The 19,953-nt window shown below is 33.0% G+C and overlaps 2 protein-coding genes and 1 long non-coding RNA gene across 8 annotated transcripts; 2 read left to right on the forward strand and 1 right to left on the reverse strand.

Annotated features, from left to right (window-relative positions):
* Positions 1 to 967: 967 nt before the first annotated feature.
* Positions 968 to 6,504, forward strand: LOC103502065 (uncharacterized). Of its 6 annotated transcripts, XR_007815603.1 has the most exons (7): positions 968 to 1,290; positions 1,516 to 1,569; positions 1,719 to 2,567; positions 3,241 to 3,417; positions 4,707 to 4,874; positions 5,149 to 5,216; positions 6,240 to 6,504. It is a non-coding gene; the product is annotated as an uncharacterized LOC103502065 (long non-coding RNA). The 6 variants fall into 6 exon arrangements; XR_001764461.2 differs by having other exon boundaries at positions 969 to 1,290; positions 4,707 to 5,216; XR_001764463.2 differs by lacking the exon at positions 6,240 to 6,504 and having other exon boundaries at positions 969 to 1,290; positions 5,149 to 5,568.
* Positions 6,505 to 10,267: 3,763 nt separating this feature from the next.
* LOC103502066 (pumilio homolog 1-like) lies at positions 10,268 to 16,380 on the forward strand. The gene is made up of 9 exons (XM_008465882.3): positions 10,268 to 11,443; positions 11,972 to 13,503; positions 13,607 to 13,748; positions 13,844 to 13,951; positions 14,570 to 14,782; positions 14,868 to 14,978; positions 15,161 to 15,355; positions 15,492 to 15,666; positions 15,836 to 16,380. The coding sequence occupies exons 1-9, from the start codon at positions 10,838 to 10,840 to the stop codon at positions 15,883 to 15,885; spliced, it is 3,132 nt and encodes a 1,043-aa protein (XP_008464104.2). The 5' UTR covers positions 10,268 to 10,837; the 3' UTR covers positions 15,886 to 16,380.
* An 818-nt stretch (positions 16,381 to 17,198) lies between these two features.
* Positions 17,199 to 18,146, reverse strand: LOC103502067 (uncharacterized). Its single transcript, XM_008465883.3, has 2 exons — positions 17,634 to 18,146; positions 17,199 to 17,535 (listed from the first exon to the last, which is right to left on the reverse strand). The coding sequence occupies exons 1-2, from the start codon at positions 17,982 to 17,984 to the stop codon at positions 17,362 to 17,364; spliced, it is 525 nt and encodes a 174-aa protein (XP_008464105.2). The 5' UTR covers positions 17,985 to 18,146; the 3' UTR covers positions 17,199 to 17,361.
* Positions 18,147 to 19,953: the final 1,807 nt, after the last annotated feature.

A 19,953-nucleotide genomic window follows, 5' to 3' on the forward strand; every position in this document is an offset into this window, starting at 1 on the left:
AATCATTTTTTTTTTCCTTAAAAACTCTTTTTATAAATTCATTAAGAACGTCTAAGACTATTTATAGTGAATATTAAGTTGGATATTTCAATAGATTTTTTTATGGAATTTGAAAAGAATAATAAAGATATATCAAAATAATATAAACAATTATTTTTTATATCTTTTCCAAAAGACCTTCCAAATTTAACCAGTTACAAAAATTTGAAATCAAATTTTTTGTTGTTATAAAATAATACAAGGTCAAGCGCAAGTTGAATATGGAGGTAGCTATGGCTGACTAACAAGTTATACTAATTTTAGCATAATTTTTGCTAATTATTGTAAAATGTTCATATTTGCTAATTTTTGATCAAATTAAGGATTGAGATAGTCTTTGTTGAGGTTGGTTGCGAGAGGTGATCATCGATGGATGAAATCGTTGAAAACAATGGGAGAGGTAAATTGGTTGTTTTAAGCTTTAACAACCTAGTTGTAAATAATTTTACGGTAGCAAAATGAATATTAAAGTAATCGTTTCTTTTCTTTTTATAAGTATTTATTATTTGATATTTTGATGAGTAAATAATTTTAGAAAAATTATCAAAAAATAGCAAAAGAATTATCTATCTTTTTAATGAATTTTTTTTTTTTTTTTGATTGTCATAACCTTACTCCAAATCAAATTATTTTCTTTACGAGTTCTGAAATTGTATACATAACTTTATTTAAAGATAAAAAATAAACTTTAAAGAAAAAAAATATATAAAAGATTAAAAAAATCTAAAATAAAAATTTATCCAATATGAGAAAAGGAAATTAAATAACAATGATGGAGAAACTTAAAATAAAAAAATACAAAATTTTTGCAAATGATTTTTGAATCACTTATTTTTACAAATGTCCTTATCCTTATCCTTAAAATCTTCCCCTTCCCAAAATGAACTCCAACAAATATGACTTAGGCGGCAGTCACACTTTTTTTTCAATATTACCAATTTAGCCCACCTTTCATTTTCCCCTTACCCAAGTTGACACTCCCATCTTTCGTCTTCTTACTCTTCTCCGGTTTTCCATTTTCCATCTTTCGTCCATACATACGCAACTCCATGTCTAAATCTTTCTCTCTCACCATTCTTCTCCTTTATCATTCCATTTGAGCAATTCCGCTGTCTGAGATCATTAGTTTTTGGAGTAACTCTAAATTTTGTGAGTCCTCTGTGGCTTGTGGTGGCAGCCACCCTTTCTTCGCCTTCCCCTTCTCTCGGTAGCTTTTTCTACGAGGAAGAGGAATCGAAAGATTCAAGCAATGTATTATCTTAATCTTTACCATTTTAATCTGTCTTCTTTTTTGCTGAAGGAGCTTCCGCTTTCGGTTTCTTAACCACTTGTCTTGTCTTTGGCGAGTTTTCTATAATTCTCTCTCTCTCTCTCTCTCTCTCTCTCTCTCTCTCTCTCTCTCTCTCTCTCTCCTGTTCTGGTGTTGAAATCTTGTGATTTCTTCCTCTCACTGGTGAATTTTTTTTGTGATTGCAGCATGGGCATCAACGGATTAGAGCTTATGATTCCACCATTCTTTGCGGGTACAGGGTAAAAAGAGCAATTATTAATATATAGTAGAGGATCTTAAATTAATCCCAATCTTAATTATTTTCTCAAATTATATATATCTATGTGCAAGTAATAATGAAATGCACATTATAGTGAATATTGATTATTGATTGTAACGAACGAAACAGAGTAAGAGTAGCAAATGAGCTGGGAGGCGGCAATGGAAAAGGAGCCAAGTTTGCAGCCATTGTGTCATCAACAACATCATTAGTAATTGGCATTCTCTTTTGTTGTTTAATTGTAATATCTAACGACAAATTTGGTCTTCTTTTTTCCTCTACCGACATTGTTATTCAAGAAGTCAATAAACTTAGTATCCTCTTGGCCTTCACTATCCTCTTCAACAATGTCCAGCCAGTCCTCTCCGGTATGACAATTTTACTATAATGTACTAATTTGTATTTCAAAATTAACTATCTTTTCATAAATATTTAATTTGCTGTGATCTAAATATATAGGAGCGGCGGTTGGAACAGGTTGGCAGTCTTATTTAACTTGTATAAATTTGGGTTGCTATTATTTCATTGGTTTGCCTCTTGGCATTTTCTGAGACTGAGACTAATTAGTTTTAGCAATTCACCATTTGAGATGCAAAATTTCACTCTCATTCCTCACTGTTCTTTTTCATTCCATAGCATATCAATCAATACAATGGATGAAGCAAGTATTCTTTTTATATGCACTGCCAGTATTCTTTTTCATCTCAAAAGAGTGACTTAGTAAAGAGTTATTTTAAACATTATCGCTTAACTTAACTTCCAAAGTTTTCTTTTCTACTTAAAGTTCTATTAAGATCCTTTCTAGCTCTTTCTCAACGTCTTGGATTAGTTTATAATCCACGAGAATTCCCTCTTTGTAGTTTGAGACTGATTAAAAGTGTTTGAATTGAGTTTTAAGGCTATTTTTGCAGGCACGACCATACTCGACCAAGATTTGTTCTATAAGTTTAGGGTACTAAGGCTAATGCTATTTTGAAGGTAAGAACCTGTTCATTGGGCATTTTTGTAGTTTGATTAAGGTTTTCCAACTAGTATTGCCTCTTAAACTTTGTTCTTATTGTTTAGGTTTTTAGGAGCACAATGAGTAGAATTCTAAGCATACAATGGGTAGCTGTTTTTTTTTTTTGTTGATATTGATTTCATGGGGCTGAGTAATGATTTTTGAGATTTGAATTACAACATCCTTGTGGGTTTTTGTTATTGTTTTGCTTTGTTTTAGCTGTTGGTTTATTTGACTAGTGGCTTGCATGAGATTTTGTGATCATGAGTGCTGAATCATAAAGAGAGAATTTTGCTTCATTGTACTTCGTATTAGTGAAACATTTTGATAAGCTTTCTGAATTAATTTGAAGTATTTTTCAATGGAGAAGTCAACTGTTTCATTTTCACTGTTTGTGATTCTAAGGTACAAAAAGGGGACTTCCTATTTGTAGAAAGTTTGTATGTTGTGTTTTGATTCATGTTAATTTTATTGTTTATAGTTTGAAAGAAATAATGTTTTGCCATTTAAATTATCGATTACTAAGGACTAAAATGTGTTTCTCCGTATTTTGCTTTTTGATTTTCTGATGTGCAGTCTTCATCTGTATGACCAACATTGTGGGCTGATACATTATGTAATTAAGTTTTCCTTTTTTGGGTTATTTTGCAGGATTCTGAAAGTGAGAACAAAAAGAATGCTCGTGATTATTCTGACTAGGTGTGAAAATGATTCCCTCCCAAGTATTAGTTGGGTCTTGGATCTTGCAAAAGCAGCAGTTTTAAGGCATGGAGTTTGATTGGTAATTGACCCTTATAGTGAGCTTGACCATCAACGGCTTCCAAATCAGTGAGTTTTATCATTATGTTAGTTCTTTGAAGATGGAGTAACCCATGATATCTCCAGTAGTTTTCAACCACTGTGACTGATGGCTATGGTTTCTTTGATCTCAGTGATAATTTTTTTATTTTCCTGTTATTTATTTGTTCAATTTTTGGGTTGTGATGATCCCTTGTATTCCTGAAAAGATTTTGCATCCCTTGGGTGCTAGAATTGTATCATGTTTGATCAATAGGAGCAGGAATGGGTCTTTAAAATTCACCCAGATATTTTAATGGACAATGGGGCTTGGTTTTTTTTTCTTTTTTCGGTTAATGAGTTTTTTTTCTAGTCTTATGGGCTTGGGTTTTTTTTTCTTTGTTCTGTTAATGAGTTTAAAGCTCCCATTGTTGTCTATTTATACTGATGTGGGATTTCATTTCATGGGGTTAGCGGTTCATTTTTTTACAAGTTGGAATATCTGAATCTCTCCCTGGTTTTCCTTTTCCTTTGTGATTTAATAACAGCAGAAAGGAATATAACTTTCAGGACATTCCCTTTTGAACCCAAAACACGATTTTTTTTTTATTTAGGAAAAACACAATAACACTATGATTGATGTGCTAACAACGATCAATAGGTTCATTTCAACTGTTTTCTCTCTTCAACTACTACGCTAACATGGCACATCACTGCAGGCATTGTATTCTTGCAGTCTGGTTGGTATAAACTTCACAGAACTTTCTCTAGAGAAGAAAGTAGATTAACCTTCTTATTTCAGCAAATAGTTGAACGTTTGATTATGTGCTTTTGCATCTTATTTTTCTCTAATTTCAGAAAATGTATCTAACACATTTGTCAACAGTTTTTGGTAATTTTTGGTATAACTAGTTTTTCCAACTTGTGGTTTCATGTTCCTGGAAAATGAAGGGTCTCAAAAGCTATGCTTTTTTGTTTCTTGTGTTTGATGCATCACTTAGGTACCTAGATTAGCTGGGTATGACAGCCAAGTACAAAACAAAGGTCTAAAATGCAATAATCTTTGTTGGTTTAGAGAAGTTTGAGATTTACGACTCTTCATTGTGTAATTCTTTCGGTTGTTGTGAATTTGTTTGATCACTCAATTGGTTTATTCTTTATTTCATACTTCATTGTGTTTTTTCTTATGGTAAAAAGTCTGATCTGTTGTTTATGAAGTTTGAATTTAGGATTATTGTTTGAGGTTAGAATATTTACAAGGACTAAAATGGTTTTTAGTTGAAGTTTAAAGACTTTTTCTGTTTATTGAGAACATCATTTAAATTTTTTGATATTGACAGGTTTTGTTGATGGTTTGGAGATGGGAAATAACACAAAGGTACAAAATTAGTTCTAAATAAATTTAAAAGGTAACTTACATAGTTACAACAAGGTTGGTTAGGAACCCAAAAGCTTTGATGTTGGATGAGATTATCAACTATGTGCAGTCATTACAACACCAAGTTGAGGTAATTATATTTTAGAATAAAATTAGGAAAAAAAATGTGGTCCACATTGCCGTTTCAAATTATATTTTGGCCTTTTAAGACATGGCTAGAAAAATAGATCGCCAACCTGACATAAAACTTAGACGTGAGAAGTAGATAACAAAGTAAGAAATTCATTGCTGGGAAATGGTGTTTATAGGCTTAATTTTCAAAATCTAAAAATACACAAATCATTAAAGGACCTTTGGTTTTACTATTTTTTTCCTTGGAACAAAAATGCACTACCTATATGCAGCTATGCGAATATTGGCGTGTTTAAAATGTAGTGGCATGCACAGAAGCCTTGGAACACATATATCAAAGGTAATGCTCACCTTTCCGAAGATGAAGATTATGGTTTGCATTTCTTTAAATGTGTCACCGGAATAAAAGTTATTTTTTTATTTAATTTTCTAGTTATGCTAAAGCTAAGGTTGGTCAATGATGTTGTTTGAATATTCCTAAAGAAAGAGAACGCTAGAAGGTTTTACTTCCTTTCTCGTATTAGAAAACTATGCTTGAACTTAGAGCAACCTTTTTGATTATGTGCTGTGAGGGCTAAATAAAAGTTGTAGTTCTAAGGACATTGTTGGTTTTGGTTTAGGTTTTGTCAATAACATTGGATGAATGGTCTGACGATGAGATTGATGCAATGAATGATAGATTTTTTCCATAATTATCTTAAGCTTTATATTTTTAATATAGCTTCGTTTTTACTCTGGTCATATATTCTAGTTTGGTATTCGATTGAATTGAAGAATTGGTATTGATTTTTTGTTCTTTAGATAGTTTAGTTTTGATCTAATATTGAGTGGTTAAATTCAAATAGAAAGTGTATAATTCAAAAATACTATACGTGTGGCATAGAACACTAGCATACAGCAAATTCACTATTATTTTTAATAGTGTTATTGACTTATCAACGTACTGGCAATTAATGTGAAACCTTTGAGTTTCTTGTTGTTTAGGATACTAGTCGAGTCATCCATGGATTGGATTGTCGGTTGCTTGTTCTGAATCCTGGCTTGACGTTATGATTTTGTTTTTGTTTATCATTTATATGCGGCTTGATAGTGAAAACTAATGGAATCCTTGGCTTGATGGTGAAAACTAATGGAATCCTTGACTCACGGATGTAGTTGAAATCTCTCCTATAGACATGTTTTGCTTGATTGTAGTTGAAATCTCCTATGAACAAGAGTCCCCAAGGGGATTCATTACTCAACACCCTATGAACAATATATTATTTATAGATAAAACACCCATAACAACAAAATTATTCACAATCTTAATCGAACTTATGAAATTCTATCTAACATAATAAATGTATAAAACTGTGATTCTCAGAAAGGAGGTGGAGATTCCAGACAATTACCCAAAATTTCCAACTTAGAGGAGAGTTTGGGTGGAAGATTTACTGAGATTAACGGGCGAAAGGTTGAAGAAAATGTTGGAGGAGATGGAAGAAGAGGAATTCTGCATCATTACAAAATGTATAATATTAAATTAATAAAAATTGTCAACTCACCGTTTAATATCCACATCATTTTACTGTTAGTTAAGTAACCTTAAGGATCATTCGTTTTCGAGGACTCAAGTGTTCGTTTTGAAATCTAGGTATTAAAATTACATTCTTCCTTTTATTTAACATTTAATTTAGAAAAAAAGTTATAAGTATCCTGACAATTTATTAATTAACTTTTAGAAAATGGATTTATTTCAAGAAAAAAACAAAAATTCATTTCCGTCTATTTTGCCATTTTTTACGATTTCTCCCTAAAAAAATATATTTCAATGAATAGATTATTTTAAAGCTTGAAACTTGTATGAATTAATTCATAGCCGAGAGGTTATTTATTGTTTTCCAAAAACAGTTGGCACTCAATAATAGAAAAAAAAAAAACAAACAAAAAAACATTAAACCAATTAACTCAATGCCAAGTTTAGTTGTGTGTATTTTTTTTTTTTGAAAGATTATTTTACATTCTCCCCCAAGTGTTAACCTATTTTTATCATTTCCTAAGTTTACTTGTGCTTTCATATGTTGTCCCATTCTCAACCATTTTTAGATCCTTTTTTTTGTTAATTAGTTAAGTTCAATAAAAACATAAAAAAAAAATTATAATGATTTTTTCTAAACTTCAAATTTAAGAAGGAAAAAAAAAACAAAATAAGTTGTTTAATCATTTTAAATGAATTAGGGAATTGTCAATCACAAAATGAACAAACTATTTATACTTTATGGTAAAACCAAGTCTAATGAGTTTTTGTTATTAGTGACTTTTTGGCATAAAGTGTAAATGGTCGGTATTTTTATTTATTATTTATTTGAAAAAAACCTTAAAATAAATTGCCTCACTTGTTATTTTTGTAAAAGATTTTCAAAACTCTTACCTAGAAAAAGTTAGGTGTGATTAGGGGTTGTTAGGGGATAGTGGTTAATTGACAAACTAATTATGACTCTTATTCAACATCAAAATGGAAGTTTTATACAATAATACTTTATTAATTGGATAAGTTAAATTTATATCATCTTACGTGAATAATTTATGACAATTATTGATCAGATGATGAGAATGAAACTACCAATTCGTAGGACCATAATTAACTATGTATGAATTGATAAGTAAATTTATTATTTATAATTATATTGATTTGTTAATTAGAAAACAATTTGTAATGTGTATAATAGATTTAATAGTTCATGTTTCTCAAATTACCACTAAAACCGTGTCATTAATAAGTAATTGTGTTAATTTGTACATATTCCTTGAAAATATGTTATTCTATAAGTCAATATTGGTTCCCTTCCACCAACGTTAATTAAAAGAGTTATTTTAAAAAATATAATAAATTTACGAAGCACTTTGATTGTATAGAAAAAATTTGAAAATGGAAAAAGCTTACAAGCCTACAATAGAAAGTACAAAAAATGCATTAGTCAACACATGATTAATTGGTTATACGTTTGCGTGTAATTTTTCTTCTAAATGATCATATACGTGCTCGTATAAGAAATGGTACACGATCACGTAGGTAGTGTATCAACACAATCATATAGTTCTTTTTAACGATGAAAATAAATGCTTAAAACCTAAACGATCGTGTTGATATGGTACATGATTGTTTAGAGCACATCCACACGATTGTGTAGTTTTTTTAAACGATGGAAAAAGCAAATCTAAATAATCATGTTGACTAGGTAATCAATCGTTTAGATCATATCCACACGATCATGTAGTTTTTTTTAAACGATGAAAAAACGACTTCAAATTTAAACGATTGTATTGACCTTGCTAAACGACTGTGCTTCATTTAGATCATATCAAAGTAATAGTTAAACGATGTTTATATCTTAGAAGAGAAGCTGTATGAAAACAATAGAGTGTGAAGGAAGAAAGAAAAAGAAAGAATGAATAAGAAGATGAATAAAAATAGAAGAAAGCAAATCTAGAGAGGAGACAAAGAAATCACAAAGAAGAAAAAGAGAGAGAGAAGTGATGAATTGTCCGCAATATCAAGGGTAAATCTAGAATTTATGAAAATATTTTATTGATTTTTCTAAGTCTTTTGATTTTATTACACAAACAGTAAATATTTTGATATTTTGTTATATTTATGAAAATTAACCTTAATTAATTAATAGGAAGATAATTCTTATTTTATTGCAAGCCAACAAAAATCTTTTTTTTTTCCTTGAAGTATATGACATAACAAATTTACATACAATAAAGTAACTCAAATTCAACTATATTTAAATTGGTTATGCTAGACCTGAAATTAAAAAGTGTCCACTATTTAGAATTTGTTTTCAAAGAGCAAATAATTTAAATTAAAGCTATATAAAAAGTAAACAAAATAACTATAAAAGCTTAAGATGGTAGGTTTGGCGTAATCTTGGTAAAACTATAAATCATTAATTAAAAAGCAACGTTTCACGTAAATTAAATTTATAAAACAATATTTCTTATAATAAGCTAATAACAACAACAATAGTGGTAGCAGATATATCAAACTACATATGGTAGAAAACGTAAGGAAAAAAACATGGGAATCTAAGCCAATAAATTAACATACACCTTAAATAAAGGTAAACGTTCCATTTAACGGTATACAAAATTAGTTCAATTTAAAAATATGTTAGGTGAAAAAGAAGTGTAAATTTAAGCTGCAAGAATGTAATTTTTTTTTTTTATCTATGTTTATTTTCAATCTTTTTGTTTGTTCACCCGTTTCCTCTTCAACTTCTTACAATTCAAAATTTGTAACATTGTGGTTAGTACATGAAGATTATGTCATTATCATTACATGTTGAAACTATGTTATTCTCTAAATCAACGTTGGCTCTTAGTTAACATATATTTATTCAAATATATTAATTATGTAATATGAAAGTAGCTCTTATCTTCGATACAAATCAACAAAATCTTATTTTTGAATTATATAACATCAAATTTACATATGATAAAAAATTTCGAATGAAAAAGAGCTAAAGCTTAATCCTATTTAAATTTGCTTCAAACCGTAACATGTATAGATTTGACCTAAAAAGATCCTACACTTCTTTATAAATGTTTTTCAAATAGACTTTTTTTAAGCAAACTTTAAAATAAAATTACAGACAAATAACATGAAGAAAAAAAAAAAAAAACTTAAAACAATATTTCCAACGTAATTTTGGCAAAGCTATTTATTAATTAATTAAAAAAGGTAAAATATCACGAAGTATAACAACAATAATGGTTGTTTTGGTAGCATATATATCATCACATTACAACTTTATTCCTTGTTTTATGTTGCTTATTCTCATCTCAAAAAAATAAAAAATAAAACACAATAGAAAATATATTAAATTACGAATTATAAGGAGTGTGAAGAAAAAACAAAAAAGAAAAAAAATATTGGAATTTAAACCAATGATAAGGAGCCACATCATACACCCCAAATAAGATAAAAGCCAATTAAAAAAAAAAAAAAAAAAGAATTAGGTACAAAGAAAAGGGCAGGAACAGTAAAAGTAAAAAAAAAAAAAAAAAAAGAAGAAAGAAACGGAAGTAGAAGTGTAAATTTAAGGATTTTTACCTGTACTATTCTAAATATAAAGGGTACGGGTAGAATCCCATGGAACTGACGTGTCATCTAGAGATTCTTGTCTCAAACACACAAGAACTCATCTTCATCGTCTATTCATTTATTTTTTTTAATTTATCTCTTAAAATTCTCATTTTTGCAAACTCATTTTCTTCAGTTATCATTGCTTCGCTAAGTCAATCACCCAAATTTAAATTATTTTTTCTAAATTAAATATATTAATTTCTTTTTTCCAGATATTTCTTTTTAAATATACTGACAATATATATATATATATATATGTAATGATTTTATTTTTTTTAATTTTTTTTTACCTTTACTGTATTTAATCTCACCTTCAAATGGAATAAAACCCTAAAAGGGTTCTCGTTTGTAGCAATCGCCGCCGGATTGATCTCAGCTGTCTCCGTCTTTGTTCTCTATTATCTCAATCCTTCTTCTTGATCTCATTTCAGCTCTGGGAATCTTTTTTTTTTTCGTTTCTTCACCTTTTTTTTTCTATCAACTTCTTACGACTTAGAATTTGTTATATTTTTTCTGTTACTGCCGTCCTTATTACATGATTGTGTTAGAGAATTTTGTGTGTTTTGAGAGAATTTAGGTTGTAGTGAAAACATTAATGTTTTTTTGTAAATTTTTTTTTCTTGGGGGTGCGAATTGATGGTTAGGTTGTAAAGTTTTGAGTTAGGGAATTGGTGCAACGAAAAGAAATTTTGGTTTTGATCAGTTTAGGATACTTCTTTTAGCTGTAAATAGTTGTTTCTGCAATTTTTTTTTTGTTTTTGGGCTCTTTATTTTTGTTTTGAGGGTTGTGCTGAGGGTAGTGATCAGATAGAGGTGGAAGGGTTAGACCGATGTTTGGTGGAAACGAAGGATCGTTTGGTGATGAATTAGAGACGGAGATAGGGTTATTACTTCGTGAACAGCGTCGGCAAGAGGCTGATGATCGTGAACGCGAGCTGAATTTGTATAGAAGTGGATCAGCTCCGCCGACTGTTGAAGGCTCTTTGAGTGCGGTGGGTGGTTTGGTTGGTGGGATTGCTGGTTCTGCTAATGCTTTTGCGGAAATAACTGGTTCTAAGAATGGGAATGGTTTTGTATCAGAAGAGCAACTTAGGTCTGATCCAGCTTACTTGTCATACTATTATTCAAATGTGAATCTTAATCCTCGGCTTCCACCTCCATTGATTTCGAAGGAGGATTGGAAGTCTGCGCAGAGGTTGAAAGGGGCAAATTTGGGGTTGGGAGGGATTGGAGATACGAGGCGATTGAATGTTGGAGCGGATAACGTCAACAGATCCTTGTTTTCGATGCCTCCTGGGTTTAATGCTAGGAAACAAGGAACTGAGGTTGAGTTGGACAAAGGGCGTGGTGCGGCTGAGTGGGGTGGCGACGGGTTGATTGGTTTACCTGGTTTAGGACTTGGAAGCAAACAGAAGAGTCTAGCTGAAATCTTTCAGGTAAGTTGCTTTCATTTTACTTGATTCTGTCATTTCTATTGCCGCTTGACGTTGGTAGTAAGCTTCAGCATTGATGTATATGGCATTGGGTTCACAAACATTTCAGTCAAATAGAAGTCTTGAGTTTATATTTTAAAATTTATAAGTTGTTAATATTTGGGTGTCAGGTGATGGTTTGTTCTTTTGAGTGATTGATTTTAATCGGTCTTATCGGTTCAATTTGATTTTCAAAGTGTTATTACTGTTATTGTTGCTACTCATGATGGCTTTGGCCTACTGAATTTTGTTTTAAAGTGATCACATGCTTTTGTGTAAAATTGTATCTTTGTTTGCTTTCTAATATCGTGCAACTTCCCTGCTTGTTAGTTTATCCCATTTTGCTTGTGTTTCTTGAGTTTGGCATTAATTCTATTTTTGTTGCATGTCACTTTGATGTGAAATTGATTCTTACAAAATAATTGACCTTTAAGATGTCCCCATTACGGATTAGTCTTTTTCCAAGTGTTTTAGCATCTAACATGTATGCAGGATGACATGGGGCGCACAACTCCTGTTACTGGGTTGCCATCCCGTCCGGCCAGCCGCAATGCCTTTGACGATAACATCGAGACTATAGGTGCTACCGATGAGCTAGCCAATTTGCGCCATGACTTGATGATTTCTGAAGTTATGCGATCGGGTGCAAATGGTCAAAGCTCCTCTGCTGGTCAAAGTATTGGAGCACCTTCTTCGTACACTTATGCAGCAGCTGTGGGTGCTTCGTTGTCAAGAAGCAATACACCTGATCCTCAGCTTGTTGCAAGGGCTCCCAGTCCTTGTCTCACCCCTATTGGAGGTGGGAGAGTTGGAGCTTCTGAGAAAAGGAACATTGCAAGCCCAAATTCATTTAATGGAGTTTCTTCTGGAATCAACGAGTCTGCAGATTTGGTTTCAGCTTTATCTGGTATGAACTTGTCACCGGATGAGACCATAAATGAAGAAGGGCATTTGCTATCTCAAATCAAACAAGATAGTAATGACCAACAGGGCTACGCATATGGCTTGCAAGGTGGTCAGAATCATATTAAGCAACAGTCATTTGCAAAGAAGACTGAGTCTGGTGGTCAACCCAGATCTTCATTCTCCGACTTAAATGACAACAATGGTGGGGGACCCAACTCCTCCAGAGACAGGCATGCTGAACTCAAACAGTCTTCTGTTCCTTCTGCGAACTCGTTCTTGAAAGGTGGAACACATGCTTCATCTCATAACAATGGAGCTCAGTATCAGCATGTCGATGGCACAAATTTCACTTATCAGAACTTTGGCCTGAGTGGGTATTCAATTAGTCCACCTTTGGCATCTATGATGCCTGGTCAACTTGGCACTGGTAATTTACCGACATTGTTTGAAAATGTTGCCTCAGCTTCAGCTTTGGGAGCCTCTGGTTTGGAGTCACGAGTTCTTGGTGGAAGTTTAGCTTCTGCAACTAACTTGACTTCTTCTGCTCCCGATTCACATATTCTTGGTAAACTAGGTGGTCAAATGTCTGGTAATGCTCTTCAGGCATCCTTTGTAGATCCCATTTATCTTCAATACTTAAGGACGTCTGAATATGCAGCACAACTGGGTGCTTTAAATGATCCTTCTCTTGATAGAAATTATCTGGGGAATTCATATATGAATCAGCTAGAACTGCAGAAGGCTTACGTGGGGGCCCTTCTATCACCTCCGAAATCACAATATAATGTCCCATTCAGTGGTAAATCTGGTGTTTCAAATCATCATGGTTATTTTGGAAATCCAGCTTTTGGAGTTCATATGTCGTATCCTGGAAGTCCTATGGCTAGTCCTGTCCTTTCTAACTCACCTGTAGGACCTGGTAGTCCTATCAGGCATAATGATCTCCATCTGCGCTATCCTTCGGCTACAAGGAACTTAGCTGGTCTTATGAGTCCTTGGCATCTGGATGTTGGAAATATCAATGAAAGCTTTTCATCTTCTTTACTAGAGGAGTTCAAAAGCAATAAGACAAAATGTTTTGAACTTTCTGAAATTGCTGGTCACGTGTTTGAATTCAGGTATGTGTATATCTTGCTTGTTGAACTGATTATATGTGTTTTATCAGCACAATCCTATCCTAAAGGGATTTCTTCTCTTCTTCTGTCACTTATTTATGAGCAGTGGGGATCAATATGGGAGCCGATTCATTCAACAAAAACTTGAAACAGCTACTGCTGATGAAAAAAATATGATTTATCAGGAAATTATGCCGCAAGCTCTTGCTCTGATGACAGATGTCTTTGGTAATTATGTGATTCAAAAGGTAATTAGACCTTTCTGAATGATAATTGTTGATTTTTGGTATTATTACCTTTCTTTGGTTCTATATGCGAATTACCAGAGTATATTTATATGCAGTTCTTTGAGCATGGACTTGCAGCACAGAGAAGAGAATTGGCCAATAAGCTTTTTGGTCATGTACTTACACTGAGTCTTCAGATGTATGGTTGTCGAGTGATCCAGAAGGTACTGCTTATCTTAAGCTGGAATCTGTATTATCTTCTGAACACTGCCTGTTTTATCTTCTCTCAACTGTTGAATCTAATATCCTCCTCTTTAAAACATTTTCAGTCACTTCAGTGCAACATCAAATTAATTACTTGTTTGTTATAGACTTGAAGAGTTAATTTAGCAATATTCTAATTTGGTTGCAGTTCAATCAACTAATGAAAGTTAACGTTTTTGTAATGATCTATGCAAATGTTAATACTTGCAGTGAGAGAAACACACTTTGAGTATGGTGTGGAGGCTTTTGGTAGTAGTCTCCCTTGTCTTAGGTTGGGTTTGACTCTAATCCTCTTCCTCCTCTTGTACATTCTTTCTGGTGCAACGGTATGTGTTTCCATGAGAGACAGAGTCATGTCAGCTTGGTGATATGGTCACTAAAGAATGGCTAAATTATCCTCTCTGAAATGAAAATAATTGAATGGAGCCTCAATGAAGTTCAACTATTGCTTCTTCATTATCAGTTGCTATTCCTAGTGTGACTAACTGATGTTTGTAATACTCATTCTAATCATGTAATGAAATTTCATGATTTACTGATGGATGTCACATAAATATATGTTCAACTCAATTGATCAGGCAATTGAAGTAGTAGATCTGGACCAAAAGATTAAAATGGTTGGGGAGCTTGATGGGCATGTCATGCGCTGTGTACGGGATCAGAATGGGAATCATGTTATACAAAAGTGTATAGAATGTGTCCCAGAGTCAGCAATCCATTTTATAGTTTCAACATTTTTTGATCAAGTTGTGACGCTCTCAACTCACCCATATGGGTGTCGTGTGATACAGGTGCCTTTTACATGCTTTATTTCGTCAACTGTATCGAGCTGATTTGACTTGCATGAACTACGCTGATACGTTTTCCCTGTGACAGAGAGTTCTTGAACACTGCAAGGACGAAACTACTCAGAGTCGAGTTATGGAGGAAATTCTAGGATCTGTTAGCATGTTGGCACAAGATCAATATGGAAATTATGTTGTTCAGGTTCATGCTGCTAGACAAACTCTTTTGAAATCAATGATAATTCACTTAATGCTCCGTTTACTTTTTGTTATATAGTTAATTTGCAAGTTAAACTCTTCAATTTCGTCTTTTGGAGTGCTTGATCGTGGTGCAAATAAACTAAGATATTTCGAATTACTTTGTCTGATTCTCCTCCTCAACAGCATGTATTGGAGCATGGAAAATCTCATGAGCGTTCTGCAATTATTAAGGAATTGGCTGGTAGAATAGTACAAATGAGTCAGCAGAAGTTTGCCTCTAATGTTGTCGAGAAATGCTTAACCTTTGGTGGTCCTACAGAACGCCAGCTGTTGGTGAGCGAAATGCTTGGGACTACAGATGAAAACGAGCCCCTACAGGTTTGTGAACATTTATCTCTTATGCACTGTGATAATGTCTCTTGCCCGCTGACGAATTTCCATGTCCAATAAAATACAAACCGAATGTGAATTCTTACCAGTCTAGCTTATAATCTATTGTTGAACATTACTTCAGGCAATGATGAAAGATCAATTCGCAAACTATGTTGTCCAAAAAGTGCTTGAGACTTGTGACGACCAACAGCGTGAACTGATTCTCTCTCGAATCAAAGTTCATCTCAATGCACTGAAGAAATATACTTACGGGAAGCACATTGTTGCCCGCGTAGAGAAACTTGTTGCGGCTGGAGGTATATACATTTCTTATGGTGTCTTTAATGAAAATGTTATCATTTCTTATCCCACAATAATATACATTTCTTATTGCGTCTTTAATGAAAATTTTTCACATAACACAAAACAACTCTTTTTCGTTGCGTTTGCATTGTTGACCAACACTTCCATATGGATTATTTGCAGAAAGGAGAATTGCAGCTCAGTCTTCTCCACACCCTTCTTTGGTGACTTAGGAAAGAAAATATGTACAGCTAACCGAAGCAACCGCCAGAACGAGCGAGCAAGCTTCTTCGACTCTTTCCACTCCCTTTTCCGTTTTATGATCTAGAGCAGTAGCTCAACCTCAACCTCAACCTCTCTGTGAAGACAGGTATGAGCTGATTGAAAATAAAACAAGTTTGTTTGTACTTTGGAAGGAAGCCTGTACATTTGTAGTTTTAAGCTGCTTTATACGTAGAAAAATCGATCAATTTCGCGGCACCGTTGTTGAATGGCACCCAATTGCTGCGAACGAGATAAAGAAAAGGGGCTGCCTGCCTATACTTAGTTTTTTTTTCCTCCTTGTAAATGACTTTTAAAATGTTGAGGTAGTTTTTTCCCCATCTATATGTTTTAGCGTGACTGTACAAAATGTTGCCCATGTGAAGAAGAGCTGTTTATGTTAGATTATTGAGGCCATAGTTTTCTTCTCATGTATGCTAATATTTTCATCACTCTTTCCTCTTCAACTCTCTTAATACTTTTTTCTTATCCCTTTCTTCTCCCTATCTTTTTATTTCATTTCCTTCATCAATTTATTAACTGAATTTAGACTTCAAGATCAAATAAAAAAAAAAAAAAAAAAAAGAAAAGAAAAAAAAAGAAAAGAAAAAGCTTTTAATGGAGGATTAAATTGATGGGTTTTGTAGTACCATGTGTTTAATTGTATGGATGTATTATTATTTACTGAATTTTTAAGTCATGGATTTTATAAATGAATGTCTCAAACCATTCTAATTAATTAGTATTCATTTTGTAGTAATGATCTTTAGTGAAGTTTTGAGAATTTTTTTTTGAGTAAAAAGTTCTGAGATTTTTTACGTTGAAAAATTGACACACAATTACTTGATTTTAAAAGCTTTTTTTCAATATGATTATTGTATGATTCGGTTTAGCTACAAATTATTGTGGGATAAAATGAAAATCCAACCCATACGATTTAAAGGTTAGAGTTGAAGAATTCATTCGTATGTAGATTGTTTTGTTTTAAAAAATAATTAATTTATGAGAAGCTGCATTAGTATCATGCATCCCTTTAGTAAGATGGTAAAAAGTGAAATTATGTCAAATAACAATTTTCAACCGTTAATAAATTAGTCAGTAAAGTGGTCAAAACCATTCATCTTCGAACGATTGATTAGGCTAGCCAGGACTAATTTGATGACCAAAGAGTTTAATTTGTGTTGAAACTAATCATATAAATCTTTTTCTCAATTTCTTTGGGATAAGATTGAATCTCCAACTTTAAGGAGAGAAAATTATGTGAAAATTGCAAAATCGTCCAAAATATTAGCCAAGATGAACAAATTTCACTAAACAGAATCATCAAAACATTTCAGCTAACGATAGAAGAACTCAAAACTCATGAGAAAATTGATCGAGAAGCAAAATTCATCTAAATTTATAGGTAAATTGGACAGTACCAAATAGCAGAATGTCCAGAATTTGCTTCAATTTTCATCATCTTCTTCTTCTTCTTCAACCTTTTGTCCAAACCCTCTCGGTCCGTCTCTAGCTCTAACCTTCTTCTTTTTCCCACTCTTCTTCTTCTTCCCCGCTTCCTCTTTCTCAAACTTCTCCTTCTCTCTTTTCTGCAAGAAGTCCGTTACACCAATGTAGATCACCTGAAACCAGGAGACACACAACAACCGGATGTGTAAAAAAAAGAAAAGAAAAGAAAAGCCCTAACCAAACGGATGAAATTCAATCGAAATGATTTTACCCCGATTGTGAGAATAGATAGACCGATGAAAGCGATAAAGAGAAGAACAGAGATTATTGTGGAAACGCCGTCGTCATTGGTGGATCCTACTATGTCCTGCGATTTCTCGGCCACCAGTGCGGCGGAATCTGAGGCTAAAGTTTGTTCAGATGTGGCGGCATGGATCCTCGAAAATGAGAGTTGTTTTTGACGATTTTGGCGGAGAGGATTGAGAAGGGGAAGTGTTGGGCGGCAAGAGAGAGCGATGGAGGAAGGGAACGGAGGAGATGAGGAAGAACGGAGAGTAGGAAGAAGGTTGGAAGAGGAGAGGGAAATTGGTAGAGATAGAGAAATGGATGTAGTGGAAGCCATGGCTCATCCGCTTCACTTTTCTCTCTCACAGATTCAGTAGCAAACGCATCCTCGCTGTACAGATCTACGACGTCGTTTCGTCGTCGTCAAGGGTCTATAAAGCCTTGCAAATTTGGAACATTGTTTTAAACAAAATTTTAATTTGTCATAGCAAGTTATAGTTTAAACATATCAATTTCAATGGTTAAAGTAATAGATGTATATATAAGCTTATCACATAAAGCATGCCTATAGAGTACAAAGATAATTCTACATTTAAAAAATTAATTTAAAACAAAAATATTTAAAACTAGGGTGATTTCATGAATTTTTTCTTTTGTTATACAAATCATAAGTATTTTTGTTTTTATTTTCTACAAATTTCATATTCTTCGGTTTTGAATTTCTTGGGATGAGTACGTGTATCTTTTCATATTATTACCTCTCCTTCTTCATATTCCTACTTCTTCTTCATATTTCTATTCCTTATTGTTTGTGATTTCTTTATCTCTTCTTTTAGAATTTCTTCCTTCTTCGTGATGAGTCTTCTTTTTTTTTTCTTCCTATTTTTTCACTATACAATCGTGTACCAAAATCTAAATGATCAGTTGTCTATTCTAGATAAACAGATATTGATTACTACCATTATCTATTCCAAATTAATAAATGATAGATCTTAAAGATCATCTACCAAGATCTAAGCAACCATTTACCAATATCTACCAATATCATGTACCAAGATCATTAGATTTAGTATCGTGTATCAAGTTTTGTTAGATTTTGTACGATCTCTATCGTGTACCAATATCTAAACGATCAGTTACTTGTCCTAAATAGACAGAGAAGGACCACTATCATTGTCTATCCAAAATAGATAAGTGATAGATTCAAATGTGTTTGATAGATTCAAACCATCTTTTAGAATATATTATACAATTGTTCAAAATTAAAAACATCTTCGCGCACTCGTTGATCGATTATTCGTGAGTTATTTTTGTTATTTCACGTAGTGGGCTTTCTACTTTTTTTTTTTAAATTGTTATGTGTAAATATTTGCGTGTTTTGTTTTATTTATGGAAAAAAAAAACTCTAACTTTAAAAGGATTATTATTATTGTTGTTATTTTAAATCCAGCTGTGGTTAAACGAACATTTTGGTCCACATTGTCTGAAGTTCCGTAAATGACTGATTTTAGTTTAAATTTAAGATTTATTTAGGATAAAGGAAAATATGAAAATTAAAATTGAAGATCCAAAAAATATTTTAATCTAAATTAATGAATTATAATCCAATAAAAGTATGCGCGGTTTATTATAATTGATATTGAAATATCTTAATTGTTTTAATTGAGATAGGTTATGATTAAATCCCAGTATACAAGAGTGGTGTGACATGTTAGGGTGTGTGGGAGGATTGAAATAAAATTCATGCTAATTGTCCCGTTATGCCGACGCATGGCGGGATAAATTTCCTATTACGTCTGTGATTTACATTGAAGGGTAGTGTGCTAATTAAGTGGTTGAAATTTGGAGAGGCCATCGAACAGGTCTGAGTCATCTTCCCGGTCAATTAGGCCCTCTACCAAGCCCTTGCATTGGCGTCCTCTGACAATGGGTAGGCTGAAGTTAAATAATGTCGGTGTGTCTTGTCATCCGAAGCTCCCCATCTACGGTGTGGGCACTATTGTCCCCAATGGATAGGGGAGGTGTCTTGTCGCGCTACCTTGTGCAAATCAAGTTCATTGTTAACCGAAGCTGGTGAGGTCATGACTCTTCTTGATTAGAGGCTGTGTTCCATCGGTGATGGTGGGTTGGCAAACGTGTGGGTTTTGAGATGGATGTCGAAGAGGTTCTGAAAATTTCTAATCCTTGTCATTTCTTCCTCACTTTTTGGGGAATTTACGTTGAAGTCCTTCCTTTAACGGCTAGGACTAATGTCATGGGACTTAGCTTTGCTCATAGAAGCTGTAATCAGGTTGTTTAAAACTTGG

This window comes from Cucumis melo, chromosome 11, assembly GCF_025177605.1.
Source record: "Cucumis melo cultivar AY chromosome 11, USDA_Cmelo_AY_1.0, whole genome shotgun sequence".
In the NCBI taxonomy this organism is placed as follows: Eukaryota; Viridiplantae; Streptophyta; class Magnoliopsida; order Cucurbitales; family Cucurbitaceae; genus Cucumis; species Cucumis melo.

Bases quoted from the DNA above. Each gene is read 5' to 3' on its own strand.
- LOC103502066 (XM_008465882.3), top strand. From the start codon at position 10,838: ATGTTTGGTGGAAACGAAGGATCGTTTGGTGATGAATTAGAGACGGAG. The intron at 15,356-15,491 runs GTTTGTGAACAT...ACATTACTTCAG, and splicing joins ATGAAAACGAGCCCCTACAG to GCAATGATGAAAGATCAATT. The intron at 15,667-15,835 runs GTATATACATTT...GATTATTTGCAG, and splicing joins GAAACTTGTTGCGGCTGGAG to AAAGGAGAATTGCAGCTCAG.
- LOC103502067 (XM_008465883.3), bottom strand. From the start codon at position 17,984: ATGGCTTCCACTACATCCATTTCTCTATCTCTACCAATTTCCCTCTCC. The intron at 17,536-17,633 runs GTAAAATCATTT...TCCTGGTTTCAG, and splicing joins TATCTATTCTCACAATCGGG to GTGATCTACATTGGTGTAAC.